This window comes from Lacerta agilis, chromosome 1, assembly GCF_009819535.1.
Source record: "Lacerta agilis isolate rLacAgi1 chromosome 1, rLacAgi1.pri, whole genome shotgun sequence".
NCBI lineage: Eukaryota > Metazoa > Chordata > Lepidosauria > Squamata > Lacertidae > Lacerta > Lacerta agilis.
In genome coordinates this window covers 5124110-5140333 of record NC_046312.1, presented here as the reverse complement: position 1 = coordinate 5140333, position 16224 = coordinate 5124110, and the positions used below count along the sequence as shown (strand labels likewise).

General features: G+C 44.6%; 2 protein-coding genes across 3 annotated transcripts; one reads left to right on the top strand and one right to left on the bottom strand.

Annotated features, from left to right (window-relative positions):
* Nucleotides 1-801: 801 nt before the first annotated feature.
* LOC117060345 lies at nucleotides 802-4901 on the bottom strand. The gene is made up of 9 exons (XM_033172562.1): nucleotides 4427-4901; nucleotides 4087-4315; nucleotides 3758-3988; nucleotides 3480-3669; nucleotides 3302-3448; nucleotides 2588-2814; nucleotides 2342-2469; nucleotides 1178-1449; nucleotides 802-962 (listed from the first exon to the last, which is right to left on the bottom strand). Exons 1-9 carry the CDS (start codon nucleotides 4866-4868, stop codon nucleotides 861-863), a joined length of 1968 nt encoding a protein of 655 aa, XP_033028453.1. The 5' UTR covers nucleotides 4869-4901; the 3' UTR covers nucleotides 802-860.
* A 2082-nt stretch (nucleotides 4902-6983) lies between these two features.
* Nucleotides 6984-16045, top strand: CNIH1 (cornichon family AMPA receptor auxiliary protein 1). Of its 2 annotated transcripts, XM_033165758.1 has the most exons (6): nucleotides 6984-7181; nucleotides 8935-9003; nucleotides 9246-9293; nucleotides 12803-12915; nucleotides 14015-14158; nucleotides 15098-16045. In XM_033165758.1, exons 1-6 carry the CDS (start codon nucleotides 7101-7103, stop codon nucleotides 15123-15125), a joined length of 483 nt encoding a protein of 160 aa, XP_033021649.1. In that variant the 5' UTR covers nucleotides 6984-7100; the 3' UTR covers nucleotides 15126-16045. The 2 variants fall into 2 exon arrangements, with proteins under 2 accessions (XP_033021649.1, XP_033021738.1); XM_033165847.1 differs by lacking the exon at nucleotides 9246-9293 and having other exon boundaries at nucleotides 6988-7181.
* The last annotated feature ends 179 nt before the right edge of the window (nucleotides 16046-16224 follow it).

The window sequence follows — 16224 nt, the reverse complement described above, 5'->3', positions numbered from 1 at the left end:
GGGCTAGATGACCCTTGGGGGTCCCTCCCAACGCTATGATTCTATGCTTCCGTGATTCAATCCCTCTCCTCAGCTTCACTGATGTGAGCCACCTCTTGCTAACGGCCAGGGCCGGATTTAGGTTTGATGAGGCCCTCAGCTACTGAAGGCAATGGGGCCCTTTATGTGTCCAGCTGTCCTCTGTCAACAACAAATTGTCGCCGTTTTTTGTGTTGGAATATATGCTATATCGTAATTTATGGATCCAATAGGTATTTGCACATAACAAAATATGTATTTTATCAAAGTACTGTATTTTTCTGTGTATAAGACTAGGTTTTTGTTTTTATTACCAAAAAATTAGGTTTAAATTGGGGCTCGTTTTATACACTGGTAGTGCTGAAGAATGTTTTCTTAATTTGGAGTCCCCCAAAACAGGGGGCGCCTTATACACTGGCTCATCTTATACACGGAAAAATACGGTAATTGTTGAAGTGAAACACCATTAAGAAGTATATTAATAGTGAAATAATTATTAAGCTTTAACTTAAAATAACTTTTTATTCATAACAAACCTAACAATGTAAACACACTGGCATTTGGTAATAACAAAAGTTCCTTTAGAAATGAGCAAACCAGTAATATTTGAGCAGGCTAGCAGGCGGGGCCCATGACTTATACCATAGGTGCCTACACAACACAAAACACTGTAGCTGCATTTTATTTGTTTTTTTATCTTATGTTTTGGAAACGCACATCCCGTTTTCTTTTCCTTTAATTTTGGGGGGTGCCCCCAAGAGAGTGGCGCCCTAAGATATAGCTTATTTAGCTTATATCATAGCTGTCAACTTTCGAAATTTGAAAATAAGGAATCAGCAGCCTCACCTGTCCTCATCCTTTAACACTCTTTTGGAAGGAATGTATTTGTGGGCTGGGCCAGAGTGGTTGATTTTGCACGCAAGCAAAGCATAAACAGTGCTGTTGTCTAATGCAGTGTTTTTCAACCTTTTTTGGGCAAAGGCACACTTGTTTCATGAAAAAAATCACGAGGCACACCACCATTTGAAAATGTTAAAAAAAATTAACTGTGTGCCTATATTGACTATATATAAAGTAATTTTTCAATTTTCCCCACGGCACACCAGGCAACATCTCGCGGCACACTAGTGTGCCACGGAACAGTGGTTGAAAAACACTGGTCTAATGACATCCTATTCTCTGTAACCATCTTTCTCACCGTACTAAGCACCCTTTCAGAACTGGCATTGCTGTGGGGAATACAGAGTAACGCCTTCATTAGTCTTGGCAGCTCACTGAACCTCACATCCTTCCCTAGCAGGCCCCAGAACCTGTCAATTTTTCCTTCTTGAGGGAGTTGCTTATTCTCTGTCAGCTGGTAGTCGATGAGTTCCTCTCTCAGCTTATCTTCATTGAAGCTCAACTGAGGGAGCAGGGCCACTAGGCTTTCCACTGTAAAACAAAACAAGTGTTTAGAGTGAACATTCCTGATCTAAACTATGCACTAACTCAATCAGATATGCTGATGACACAACCTTGATGGCAGAAAGTGAGGAGGAATTAAAGAACCTTTTAATGAGGGTGAAAGAGGAGAGCGCAAAATATGGTCTGAAGCTCAACATCAAAAAAACTAGGATCATGGCCACTGGTCCCATCACCTCCTGGCAAATAGAAGGGGAGGAAATGGAGGCAGTGAGAGATTTCACTTTCTTGGGTTCCATGATCACTGCAGATGGTGACAGCAGTCACGAAATTAGAAGACGCCTGCTTCTTGGGAGGAAAGCAATGGCAAACCTAGACAGCATCTTAAAAAGCAAAGACATCACCCTGTCGACAAAGGTCCGTATAGTTAAAGCTATGGTTTTCCCAGTAGTAATGTACGGAAGTGAGAGCTAGACCATAAAGAAGGCTGATCGCCGGAGAATTGATGCTTTTGAATTATGGTGCTGGAGGAGACTCTGGAAAGTCCCACGGACTGCAAGAAGATCAAACCTATCCATTCTCAAAGAAATCAGCCCTGAGTGCTCACTAGAAGGACAGATCCTGAAGTTGAGGCTCCAGTACTTTGGCCACCTCATGAGAAGGGAAGAATCCCTGGGAAAGACCCTGATGTTGGGAAAGATGGAGGGCACAAGGAGAAGGGGACGACAGAGGATGAGATGGTTGGACAGTGTTCTCGAAGCGACTGGCATGAGTTTGGCCAAACTGCGAGAGGCAGTGAAGGATAGGTGTGCCTGGCGTGCTCTGGTCCATGGGGTCACGAAGAGTCGGACACGACTGAACGACTGAACAACAACAACAACTCAATCATTCTATCAATGGGGAAACTGTCCCAAACATCTACCTGCCCCTGGAGTAATGTCAAGGCGAGCAGCAGGGTCCAGCACTTTCAAGTCCCTCAGGAGTGGGTTGTCGAGGGGAAAGGAGGAGAACATCTCCTGAAGCGCTGCTTCGTAGAATCTTCTCACAGATCTACAACAGCATAAGAGTGGGAAAAAAACTGATTAGTGGCAACATTTTAGGCACACAGCCTGTACTCTTCATACTGAGATGATATCGTGATTACGTAACTGCAGGTTAATATACTCACTGAAAGATTTTCTTCTTGACGGACACAGGAAGCTCTATGCTTCTCATGAACGCCTTTGTGCCTGCTCCGATAAAGAGGTCTTCATCAGCCAGCTGATGTCCTTCTCCATACTCCACCTCCCTGAGAGGTACACCCACGATGGCCCTGGCTGGTACGAGGTAGCCCAGGATTCTCCTGATCAGCCTGCACATCTCCTCTTGGAGCCTGTGAATTTGCACTTCCTCCGACTGCAGAAAATGTCAAAAGACAGAGAATTAGGAATGCTACAATTAGCACAATCCTATTTATTTATAACTATTATTCACACATATTGGTGAAACTCGAAAAATTAGAGTATCGTGGATAGGTTCATTTCTTTCAGTAATTCAACTTAAAACGTGAAACTAATATATGAGATAGACTCATGGCATGCAAAGCGAGATATGTCAAGCCTTTATTTGTTATAATTGTGATGATTATGGCGTACAGCTGGTGAGAACCCCAAATTAACAATTTCAACTTTGGGGTTTTCATCAGCTGAACACCATAATCATCACAATTATAACAAACAAATTATAACAAACAAATTGACATATCTCGCTTTGCATGTCATGAGTCCATCTCATATATTAAACTCCAGTAGCTAATGAAAACAATTGCTTACATAAATGGACTTTTCCACGATATTCTAATTTTTCGAGTTTCACCTGTACACACAATGTCATTGGTACCCACCTGGAAGGCAATATTAAATTCAGATAAAGGCCTAAGGGCAGCAGTCAGGAACAAGAAGTAGATCTTCACGACCGGATCGCCCAGATGGCTGGCCAGCTCACGTAGTTTGGCACTCTTCTCCACCTCCTCAAGGCTGTCGAAGTAGGCCTGCAGAACGTAATTAAAATGAAAACAAAGCATAGTAAAACGTGTATATATATATATCTGCTGCACTTACCACCCTTACCTTTAGTGCGTCCCATTGGTTCAACACTCTCTGGATGCAGCTTAACAGACTCAGCCACCGGGTGCTGCAGTCCTTGAGCTGCTTCAGGTGCTCTGAATCAGTAAAATCTACAAAGTCCTCGTAGATTTCACATCTTTCTGCACTGTAATATAGAAAATAATTTTGTTAGTGGCTGGATATGTATGTGTATGTTTGCGAGGCCTATCTAATAATAATGTACATGAATTCACCTTTCATCAAAGTGGGTGTATATTCTGACCAGGACGTCTTCCACAGGTACCTGTGCGGCTCTGATGGCACAGCCAGCAGCCAGCTGTACTAGGTGGCAGATGCAGCCCAGATCCTGAACGTGGGGCTGTCTGGTCTTCAGTCTGCTGATAACAGAGTTGTGTTTGCCTTGCATGACACTCGCATTGTCAGAGTTAAAGGCTATCAGGTTCTCCCACGGAATGCCTCTTTTTCTATAGGAAAAGAAAAAGAAAAAAAATGAAACAAAACGTCAGACAAAATGTAAGGTTATACTACTGCACACGTCAACAACACAGTGAGGCTTCCCTACCTTAATGCTTCACTCAGCTTTTCATAAAGATTTTCTGCATTTCCAACGTTGCATATGGGCATCTCCAACAATCTGGTAACAACCTGCAGATTGGCCTCATCGTAGAGCCTAGCCATGATGACGAATTCCTTGTCTGCGTTTCTGTTGCTCGATTCGTCACACATCAATGAAAAGGGCTGAGATTGGCATGTTTTGGCCAACTCGTCATCTAGCTCTGCTGCTATGGCACCTGTTGAGTAAGAGCGCAGTAACGTTAGCCAACAATAAGCCGGCAATATTACAGTGGTACCTCAGTTCTTAACCCGAGGTACCATTGTTTTCTTAATTCGAATCAACTTACCTTTTATGATTTGCGTAGTTTTGGTTTCCCCCGCAGAATATTTCCGTGCAATGGCAGAGTCCGGGAACATGCGAGCTACACACTTGTTGAAGTCGTCGCAGAAGGTGAAAGAAACGTTGTTTTTGGCACACAGCATGGCCATTGTAGCCTCTGCATTTATGACCTGGTCAGCCTCTGTGGTATTCCCAGTCACAAATGCGGACACCGTCGGGGCATGTTTCTGTGCCTCTAGCCCGCGCTTGTGCTTGGCCGATATTTTATGCTGAGTGACATCGGTCCTTCCCCCGTGGGAGACACTAAAATCGCAACCGCAAATTGTGCAGAATGCATGACTGTGCCCCATTCTGCTCTTCTTCACAAAGCTAAACTCGCTTTCCCATTCCTCAAGATACTTGCAAAACTTTGCTTTTTTCGAAGGAATGTCTTCTCCACCTCCATCCATCTCTTTCTTTGTTTGGAAAAGAAGAAAAGCAACACATCAGAGTGGCAGCCACACATGCAATTTGCAAAGAGACTGCTCTCCTGCAGCAAGCCTACCTCCTCCACATTCGTACCTGGGGTTTGACTGGAGTAACGTAACACATGACTGGAAAGGTTTGCAGTTCCACTGCACAAACATAGGTGTGCACTGCCTCGAAATAAAAAGTGAACAAAAAGGCTCAGTAGGGTGGGCATTGCTGAAAAAAACATCAACTTTGTAACCAGAGGTTCAACTGAATAGAATCTGAATCACATGCACCACAAGGCCTATGCAGCCTCAACTTAAGATGGCTCACCGGCCTGGCTTTGCAGCAGCACGTGCAACAAAAACAGCGTCCAGCGGTCAAAAAACCCCTCAGCTTGCATTAACTACACAAAATAGAAAATTCTTTTCAGTAGCACCTTAGAGACCAACTGTGTTTGTTCTTGGTATGAGCTTTCGTGTGCATGCACACTTCTTCAGATACACTGAAACAGAAGTCACCCCACTCCCTCACTATATTTAAGGATCTGGTGACTTCTGTTTCAGTGTATCTGAAGAAGTGTGCATGCACACGAAAGCTCATACCAAGAACAAACACAGTTGGTCTCTAAGGTGCTACTGAAAAGAATTTTCTATTTTGTTTCGACTATGGCAGACCAACATGGCTACCCACCTGTAACATTAACTACACACACACACAGGGCAGTGGCAGCCTCCCCCCCCCCTCGCCACAAGATCGCCGCCCGCCATTGTACTCAACCAGCCGCTCCTTCTCTCCCCCCCCCATGTGCCCCCTGCTCCAGACAGACCTTACCCCCGGCAAGGGTGAGTGGGCCATCCATGTTAGTATCCATCCGATCCTGAGCACAGGTACCTTCCGAGCCCCTCGGAGCCAAAGGCCCAAAGGCAGGAAGCCCAGCCAGCAGCCAAACGAAGCCTCAAGCGGTGAAAACAAAGTAAAAAATAAAATAAAAAATTCCTTCCAGCAGCACCTTAGAGACCAACCAAGTTTGTTCTTGGTAGGAGCTTCCGTGTGCATGCATTTCGCATCTGAAGAAGTGTGCATGCACACGAAAGCTCATGTTGTTGTTCAGTCGTTCAGTCGTGTCCGACTCTTCGTGACCCCATGGACCAGAGCACGCCAGGCACGCCTATCCTCCACTGCCTCTCGCAGTTTGGCCAAACTCATGCCAGTCGCTTCGAGAACACTGTCCAACCATCTCATCCTCTGTCGTCCCCTTCTCCTTGTGCCCTCCATCTTTCCCAACATCAGGGTCTTTTCTAGGGCAGTGTTTTTCAACCTTTTTTGGGCAAAGGCACACTTGTTTCATGAAAAAAATCACGAGGCACACCACCATTAGAAAATGTTAAAAAAATTAACTCTGTGCCTATATTGACTATATATAAAGTAATTTTTCAATTTTTCCCACGGCACACCAGGCAACATCTCGCGGCACACTAGTGTGCCGCGGAACAGTGGTTGAAAAACACTGTTCTAGGGAGTCTTCTCTTCTCATGAGGTGGCCAAAGTACTGGAGCCTCAACTTCAGGATCTGTCCTTCTAGTGAGCACTCAGGGCTGATTTCTTTGAGAATGGATGGGTTTGATCTTCTTGCAGTCCATGGGAAAGCTCATACCAAGAACAAATTTTGGAATAGGAATAATTTATTATTGGCTAGTCTTAGTTGGTCTCTAAGGTGCTACTGGAAGGAATTTTATTTATTTTGACTATGGCAGACCAACAGGGCTGCTACCTACCTGTAACCACAAGCGGTGGTTCCCACAGCGCAGAGACCCGGCAAAGAGACGCAGCAGAAAAGGAAGCGTGGAAGCAAAGGAGTCCCCGGGCACAAGGCACGCAAGCTCCGCCCCCACAGTCGTTCTCAGGCTCCTTATTGGTGAGCGAAGCAGCCGCCTTCCCCCCGCTCCGTCCACTCACGTGCGAGATGGCGAAGAAGACGCGCGCGGCGGTGAGGAGCAGCGCGCCAGCGTGTAGCAGAAGGGGCCGGCCGCGAGGGGCCGCTGCGGAGCGCCTTGGAGGGAAGGGCGGGGAGGTGGCCGCCGCCGCCGTCACCCGCGCGTGCGCAGTGGCGCTCCCGTCTCGGCCTCGCCGTCGCTGCCCGGGCTCTTGGCGGCCGCCCTGAATGATCCGGCCCGGCATCCCCCGCGCGCCGCTCGGCCGGGGCCTCCTCTTCCTCCGCCGCCGCCGCCATGGCCTTCACGTTCGCCGCCTTCTGCTACATGCTGGCGCTGCTCCTCACCGCCGCGCTCATCTTCTTCGCCATCTGGCATGTGAGTCGACGGGGGGGAGGGGGCTGTGGAGGTTGGGGGGGTCCGTGGGGGAGAGAAAGGGGGCTCCTCGTGAGGGGATGGAGGGGCTGTGTTAGGGGGCAGCCATGGGGTGTTTGCATGAGGGGCTCATGGGGCGAGAGGGGTCCTCATGGGGGCAGGGAAATGGGGCTTTGGAGGTTGGGGGGTCCGTGGGGAGAGAGAGGGGGCTCCTCGTGAGGGGATGGAGGGGCTGTGTAACAGGGGGCAGCCCTGGGGGAAAGGAGAGCTGGGGGTGTTTGCATGGGAGAGGGGTCCATGGGTCGAAGGGGCTCGTGAGGGGAGGGAGGGGGCTGTGTGTTGGGGGGCAGCCATAGGGAATGGGGGGCTGGGGGTGGTTGCATGGGGGTGTATGGGGCGAGGGGGGCTCCTCATGAAGGGAGGGAGGGGGCTGTGTGTTGGGGTTGAGGAGGAGCAAAGGGGGGTCCTCACAGGATAGAGCTTGGTGTGTGTTGGGGGGGGGAGAAAGAAACAGGTCTACGATCAATGGGGTGAGGTAGAGGGGGGGACGCAGCTTGGGTTTGGGGGTGAAGTGGGAAGGAGGAAGGGCATTCCGGGTGTTTGCATTGGCAGTCGACCCATGGCATTGTATATAGGCAATCCATGGGGCATGGTAGGGGAGAGCAACGTGTGTGTGTGTGGGGGGGAATAGCTACTCTTCCCCGGGAGGGAGAAGGCAAGTGGACTTATAAGTGGTACGTATTTGGGGGTGAGGAGATAAGAGGGGGGAAAGTGGGGTGCATGGGTGATTGCATAAACTTATAAAGTGATTTCAAGGGGGGTTCTGGGTGGGGAGAGAGTGCCAGAGATGGATGCATATTTGGTGTGGGGGGGGGGAATGGGACCTGTTGGTAGGTGGTAAAGGAAAGAGTTGTTATGGGGCACGGAAGTGGTGGGTTTGAGGTATTTGGGTTAATCAGGAGTTGCCAAACCAGAATCTTGCGGCAACTTGCTGTTTTATTTCTCTCCTAATGCTCCAGCCCTGGGGTGAATTAATGTGACTTTGCAAAAGGGAGATGGAGAGCATTTTTTGTTGCCCATCAGAAGTGAGCTTGCTCAGGGGGTTGGAGCCTGATAGAACAAAGGGCACTTTCCTCCCAGACCTCCCCCCCCCCTTCTTACAGTTACTACCAACTTGACACGACTGCAAAATCTGCTTCCCTTCAGCAAATGTTTGGCTGGGGTTACGCTTTGCAGAACTGGGAAGCGTTAACTAAGTAGCATCAGGATAAAATCTGTCCGTGTGGCTGGGTCGTGAGAGTGCTACGAAATAGCTGTACTGTTTTTAGCAATCTTTTGCCTATAGAATAGATGTCGTTATCATATTTCACTGGACTAGCTAATTGTGTCAAGGAGCGTTGCCTACTTCCAAGGTAAAGAAGAGCTTGTATTTTGCCTCTCCTCTTTAACCCCAAATTACATAAACGGGGATGAAGAAACCTGTGAACTGAGCTGTCTTGCTCAGGTCAGGGAGTGGGCCAGGGTAGCTGCTATTGTTTTTGTGGGGACAGGAAATGTCTTTTGAGTTCCTTAACATTGTGTCCAGACTCTGCCTATTTTAAGAGACTAGCTGGCTGGGATCTAACCTTTGGGAGGGTTTCCTCTGAACTTGAAACTAGGATTTTGTCTTTTCAGGGCGTGGTGCTTTTGAACAGGGCTACACATTCCGTTTGAGCTGTTCTCACCCTACTGTCTAACTGTTCTAATTTTATTCTAGATTATAGCTTTTGATGAGCTGAAGACTGACTACAAGAATCCCATAGACCAGTGTAATACACTCAACCCTGTAAGTTTACGTTAGAGAGATCTTTTTGCATTCATTCTTAGCCAGGTTTTTCGTAATTAATATTGACTTACGATGCATTAGTAAAATGTTACTTGATAATATGTAATAGATCTAAGATTTCTTGGCAGATTTCTTTCTCTTTTCCTCTAAGCTTGAAGTTCTGACTTGCTTGTCTGCTGATGATCTTGTCAGCTGTCATACTAACATTCTTTCAATCTGCTTTTTACATTTTCGGCACAAAGACAGTTGAAAAGGTTAAAAAGATTAAGAGAGTCAAAATTGCATTAAAGGTGTGTACTGCTTTTTAGTTTAATGTTTTAATGCCACTCTCTACTTTTCATTTTGTTAGGAACATCTGTATTATTTCTGTTGACTTCTTTTTGTTCGGTGTGCTTGCTCATTTGCCTGTCTTTTGTCTATTCAGGGGTTGTAATAACTTCATGGACTTTGTGCGTTGTGAGTTGGCTTGCTTAATAAGAGATGGGGAAAACTGTTACATGCTTCAATTCTTCTATAACTAAGCCAGGCTGGCAAGAATCCAATAGATTTGACACTTGTTGTTTAACGGGAGAAATGCCAGGTTTCCTCTCGACCAGAGTTTGCAAATCTAGTTCAAAACATGGCTTCAAACTCTGGTTCTGATGTGAACCCCTGATTAGTGTTGGTGCAGATCACAAAACCATAATTATGGGAATTCATGTTGGGGAGTCGGGGGACTGGGATACAGGAGTGTGCTCTTCCAAGGCTGGCCCCTTGATTTTCTTCTTATACATGGGGTTGTATCCAGTGTCAGTCCTACTCAGAGTAAACCCACTGAAATTAAAAGATAAGACCAATTTAAGTCCATTAAACTCAGTGGGTGTCCTCAGTTGGGCTTGCGTCGGGTACAGCCCAGGGTTTGTAGGTAGCTGCTGTTACATTTGCATCAGACCTTAGTGAGAGGCGTAGTCCACGTTCTTTAAAAGATTTTCAGTTTAAACCAGAGCTGGATAACCTGCAGTCTGTGGACTCCTAATTTGAGGTGGCCCTTCCTGGTGGGGGATTTAATCCCTACATTTTGTGACTTAGGAGAAATCGTTGCCACAACCTCAGGAGATGTTACTGGCACTGCTGTTAGCTGTCGGAACAGGTTGCACTGTTTAAATAGAGAGCAAAAGATGGCAGACACTCATTTTATATATGTAGCATTACAGTTGTACATGTACTTGCTTAGCAGATTGGCGAGCTAAAATAAATGAAACAACTTCTCGGGTGTTAACCTCTGCCTTCACTCGAAGTGTTTCCCTTTTGCCTTCAGCTACTCCATTAATCAGGGGTGTGAGAGCAGGAATGGAGAACCTCTGGTCCTCCAGATGTGTTTGGGCTCCATCTCCTATCAGCCCCAGCCAAAATGGCCATTGGGCAGGGATGCTGATGTGAGTTAAAGGCAAGCAGCACCTGGAGGCCAATGAGATGTACACCTCCAAGCTAGATGATTTTTCAGTATTGCCCTGCCAGTATTTGAGCCAGTGGGTGTCAGTGCTGAATGTAAACTGATCAGCAAGAAGAATGTTATGGGCTGTATGGGTACAACTGCTAGAAGCTGCTTCCACAAAGCAGATCCGTGGAAGTGAGAGAATGTAGCAAGCTTGGATAGTGGTTGTGCATGGAACAGTTTACCCTGCTCGGTCATCTCTCATTTGATTTGGGAGGGTGAGAAAATGTTCACTACATGTATGCATTCCCTTATCACAGACTTTTAATCAAAAAGATTCTACCATATGCATGTTGGACAACTATGTTTTAAATATACAGGTGAGATTCTGCAGACTTTCTTGCGACTAAAGAGCGTACTTATAAATGCTTTCCTCCCAGTAGGGATGCAATGGGCTTGAAAGAAGTGTAGGACTCTTAAAAGCAGGATTTACGTGCAAGATTAGGAAATGGCCAGCAAGTTGACAATAATTTTAGCCACAAGCTCTAGTTCAGGCATGTCCAACAGGTATATCACGATCTACTGTAGATCACGGGGTGTTCCTGGTTGATCTCTGGCCCCTCAGCGATCTACTTGCAAAAAAGCAAAAAACCCAACCTTTTGGCTTTGGCTTACTAAAAAAAGCTCAAGCTCCACAACTTTGGCTTCCTAAAAAAAGTTCCACAACTTTGGGTAGATCACTGCCAGTTTTTTTATACTGTGAATAGATTGCATTCTATTGGGAGTTGGACGTCCCTAGTTTTTAATGCTTTGTGGCTGAATGCTTGTAATAACCTTCATGTTTAGGTCTCCTATTCCTTAGCAGACACACAGCTGGAATTTCAACCTGTATTTGGGGACATGCAGATTTGAATAGTCTGTGTTAACTGCAGCACTTCCTCCTTTCATACTGGATACAACAATGACTGCAAGCTCAGACAGAGTGAGGAATATCAGATCGACAGCAGTTTCTGTTACCATCTGTGGTTGATGGTTTCCAGTTTTTGTTGGCTACAAACTGCTGTCTATGATAACAGGCTCCCATATAAACAGAGTACACTGTCTTCGTAGGTTTTCACTGGAAAGCATGATGGTTAAGAAGCGAATATATTAGAAATGTAAATTGCTTTTCATAGAACGTAAGAAATGGGCTCCTATTAAGTTGATTCTAGGCACTGTTTGTTCCCTTCTGCAGAGCAGGATTTGTGCTGTTTATATTTGTGTACATTGTTTATATTAGAGTATTGGTCCTATCTCTGCGCAATTATTTGCAAAGGAAAAATGCTTTTTAAAGAAAACATTTGGTTTATAATATACACAGCACTTTAGAGTTCCAGGATTTAGACAACCAGTAGTACACAGCTTCATCTGAATAGTTTGGGACATCCAGAATTTGTAGAAATGGAGCAATAGAAGGTTAGCAAGGAACTGTGCAGTTGTTGAGTCTTGGTTTGAATACAGAAATTCTCAGGATTTTATGTAAGTTTCTAGTCCTCATAATTTGTAGGTGTAACTGAGGGAGCCTGAAAGTGAAATTTTCTAAAACCACAGAGTGCAGAAAGCAAACAAAGTTCAGAATTGCTTTTAAATCTGCTAGATTGATTTTGAAGGGAGAAGTTCATTGATGAATTTCAAGGAAATAAAACTTAGTTGAGTGAGTGTCCATCTTACTTGATTAAACAATGCAGTGGGCAAGACTTGAGATCTCTGTGTCCACCCCAAATAAAATATAAATGAGATACCAAACATCCTCTTTTGCTGTATGTGTAGACTTGCACAGTTTCCACCATTCCCGACAGTTGGGTTGATGGGAGTTATCTCGAAACAGTTGGAGGGCACCTGGTTAGGTAGCTGAAATCCCACCTGTAAATTGTTGTTTGGATGTAGCTCACTAGAGGTAAGCAGAAATCATTTGGAGGGTTGCAGTAAGGCCATCTGCTGGCCTAATATGAAGACAGGTGGGCATTGCCTGTGGAAAATCTAGCTTTCCCCGGGATGTAAGTTGTAAAATGGAAGATAGATACGTGTCCTCATTTTAAGCAATGACCCTCTCCAAAATATGCAAACTTGCCTTTTTTATTCTCATACCGCCGATTGTATAAATAGTATTCAATGTGAGCAGCGACCAGTTTTATGCAAATTGTACTAAGTATTGTTTGCACGTTTTACACACTCATGACACAGTACGTTGAAACTATTATGTTGGCTTTTCTTGTCTAATGCTGGCTTTGCTTATTGCCCCTTACTTTTTCTTTTGACGCAGTACACCCCCTGTCACCATAACGCAAGTAAAATACACTAAATGTGGAAGCAGAACTGCCTTGACCTGTGTGTCTTCCTTTGCAGCTTGTGCTTCCGGAGTACCTCATCCACGCTTTCTTCTGTGTTATGTTTCTGTGTGCAACAGAATGGCTCACGCTGGGTCTCAATATGCCATTGTTGGCTTACCATATTTGGAGGTAATGCTGGGCATGGTTCAGTCTCAATATATTCATGGAAAGGCACTTCTTACTGTACGGTTGAATGTAGACTTCCTGTGGAAATTAAGCCTGCGGAGAAATTGGGTTAACAATGCAACTGAAGCTTTTTTTTTACGTACGATTGTCAAAGAATGAATAACACAACAGCCAAAGCTGTTCAGTGTGTATGTTGCACATCGATTGGCCTCTGGAAGTCTTGGCCTTTATCTAAAGCAAAACAAGTTTCCACCTCTTATTGTTGGGAGAGAGCAAATCAGAAAAGGAGGCAGACTTGGATCTAAATTAAATCTTCAGTGTCCTACATGGTTCTCTACCATTTCCATGACTTCCGTTTGCAAAGTAGAGGGAGATTCCTTTTTCTGATATGTAAGCACATGGGTAAGGCCTTAACTTAAGTAGATAAACTCTGTAGTTCTGCTTTGAGCCTGCTTTCGCCTTTATAAATGTGTAAAGAGCTGCCCAAGAATTCATCTAGTCCAGTGCCCTGCAAAAGTAGGCAAATTGGATGCAGAGCAGGGTGGAATAACACATGCCTGCTGCTTGTCCCCACTCTCTAGTAATGATAGGTATGTTGTACTTAGCTGTTGTGGATGTATGCAGTATATATACTGTTAGTATCCTGCTTTTTTGGCCCCAAACACCTTGCTTCATGAAATCATTGCAAGGGACATTGTGTTTTTCACTGTGAAACCAATAACAAAAACAAGTCAGGATCAGAGGAATCAGGTCAGTACCTAGTTGTTGAAGCTGAAACGCTCCTTCAGCGTGATCTGGATATGTCAGCGTTGCAGTGGATCACAGGGAATGTTTTGGTTAGGTTGGATTTTGTCATGCACTTCACTAAACTGGTGCAATTCCTTTAGGATTAGGCTCCTTATAAGCTGCCTTGGGCTCCATACTGGAGGAAAGGTGGAATGCAAGCCTAATAAATCGGAAACCTTGAAAGGTGGAAGGAGGTGAAGAGAGATCTTCCAATTCCATGAATGCAACTGCATCTTTATTTCTTCTCATTGCTGAATTTCTGAATGCCACAATTTCTTTTCTTGAACCTTTTAAAAATGCAAATTCGTTTTTCCAGGTATATGAGCAGGCCTGTAATGAGCGGCCCAGGACTCTATGATCCCACAACCATCATGAACGCAGATATTTTAGCATATTGCCAGAAGGAAGGATGGTGCAAACTAGCATTTTACCTTCTATCTTTTTTTTACTACCTATATGGGTAAGTCACAAATTTCATTTTTATTTGTTGCGGAACTTTTCTTACGGTCTTTCCAGCAACTCAGGGTACTTGATGATTTAGGAAAGTCTTAAGATAAGCATTATACAGAATTTGTTATAAAGTATCAATAGTTGGGTTTTAAAAAAATTACTAAAAGCCCAGGCATCTCATACGTGTCTCAAGGTTATCCAGAATTCATCTCATGACCTGCCTCCTTTTCAGCAGGGGACGGGTGGAGTTCCATAATTGGATTAGTGTGACTGAGAAGGCCTTGCCCAGAGACTGCATGAGAGATGCCTCTTGATAAGCTGCAGCCTGGAAACAGGGCCTTGCCGCTAGATCCTAAAAGGCAAAGCAGCTCTTAACTAGAAAGCAAATTCCTTCCACTAAATGCATTTTCTGAAGTTGCTATCTGACGTGGATTTTCTGTTGTACAAAACTTCTTTCTTTTTTAAAAAATGCCATGCTCTTCAGATATTTTGTTGCTTTAAAATGTAAGCAAAGTAAAGTTGTGCACAACTGTTGCTTAAATTGCCAGAAAAGCATGTTTTTGCTACTGCCACTTGAGATTGTCTATTAGAACTGTGCTAGACCCCGGCAAAAGAGACAAGTTTGCCAACCAGAGGCACCAAGTTGTAAATGTCTGTGATGCTTTTACTGGGGGATATGCATGTTTTTGTGTTGAGGGCACCAGGCAGTAAATAACCACTGCAAGCACTCCCATTTATAATAAGAGTGAGTTCCAGCAGCAGTAACAACTGTGTGCAGATATCTACTTCCCTTGTGGTCGCACTAGAGAGTATCTGGCTCTGGCTTATGGTGGTACATAAGGAGCTCAGTGGTAAAGGCTGAACACAGAAGTGTGCAACAAAGCAGAAATATTTCTGCTAAATTTAATAGATATGTCTATATTATTCTGTTTTATCTTTCTTTCAACAGCATGATTTATGTCTTGGTGAGCTCTTAAAAGATGGCGTCCAGCGGACTTGGTTCCAGCGAAGTGCATGCAGAAAAGCCACAAGACGAAAGGATTGTTTTCAAAGAAGAATCTAGTATCAAGATTTAGCTACGGAATCTGACGATCACAGTTGCAACTGGTTGGGGGGAAAGACGACTACCGCATCTTCTTCTCCTGCCCCTTTAAAATTGTGCCCATACTTTAATACTCATGGAAAGACAGTTTCATTTTCTAAATTTTACTGGGATGTTTAAAGTGATGAAAATCACATATAAATTAATGTAAAGCGGTTACCTCTGGCTTTGGACACTTTTGATGCTGCACTCCATAAGGAACAGCTCATTCCCTCAATTATAATAAGTATTAATTGCTGTCCTTAGTATAATAGAATTCTGTTTTTGTTCAATTGACTTCGTAGTGGATCATTTGGGTTGTGGACTGCCATCTAGCTGTCACCTGTAGGTACCAAGTGCTCCCGAAAGACTGAATGCTTTTCTGTATGTTATCTCTTAGGTAACCTCTGTGTGTCTTATAGATGAATACATGACTACAACTGCAGGAAGAATTGTAGTTCTATTTTTTACCGTTTGGATATTACCTCCCTATAATGTGCATGGCTCAAACTTCCCATATTTATGGCAAACAGTGAACGCCCCTTTCTTTAATTTTCTACACTAAGTGGATATGGTAGGGGAAGAGGGAATTACTGGTGAAGAGTACATATTAAAACCACCCTATAAAAAAGAAAATACCTTGTGTAGCGGTCTCAAATTACCATACAACCTGGGTCAAGCGTGGTAATAAAAATAGTTTGTGAGTTTGCAGGTAGGATTGCATACAATTTGAGACACTTGTTCAACGGGTTTGGGTGAATATCCCTGCTGTTCCTTGGTGCAATACAATAAAAACTTCAAAGACGGCTAAAACTTTTATTTTCTTCTACTGCTTTGGCTTTTTCAAAGTGCTTTGGAACTGCTGACTTTAGCCAGCCGCTACTAGGTATCTTATGCCCATTGCTGGTGGAAGTCAACTCTGTTGCAAGAGCTGCTGAGAGGTTCATGCTCCTTGGAACCAAGGACTTCAGGAGCACAACAGAGCTGCTTTTTAT

Excerpts from the sequence above, each read along its gene's own strand:
- LOC117060345 (XM_033172562.1), bottom strand. The coding sequence starts at position 4,868 with ATGGATGGAGGTGGAGAAGACATTCCTTCGAAAAAAGCAAAGTTTTGC. Across the intron at positions 4,316-4,426 it reads AACTACGCAAATCATAAAAG|GTGCCATAGCAGCAGAGCTA; the intron begins GTAAGTTGATTC and ends CTTACTCAACAG. Across the intron at positions 1,450-2,341 it reads TGACATTACTCCAGGGGCAG|TGGAAAGCCTAGTGGCCCTG; the intron begins GTAGATGTTTGG and ends TTTGTTTTACAG.
- CNIH1 (XM_033165758.1), top strand. The coding sequence starts at position 7,101 with ATGGCCTTCACGTTCGCCGCCTTCTGCTACATGCTGGCGCTGCTCCTC. Across the intron at positions 9,004-9,245 it reads AGTGTAATACACTCAACCCT|ACAGTTGAAAAGGTTAAAAA; the intron begins GTAAGTTTACGT and ends TTCGGCACAAAG. Across the intron at positions 12,916-14,014 it reads TTGGCTTACCATATTTGGAG|GTATATGAGCAGGCCTGTAA; the intron begins GTAATGCTGGGC and ends TCGTTTTTCCAG.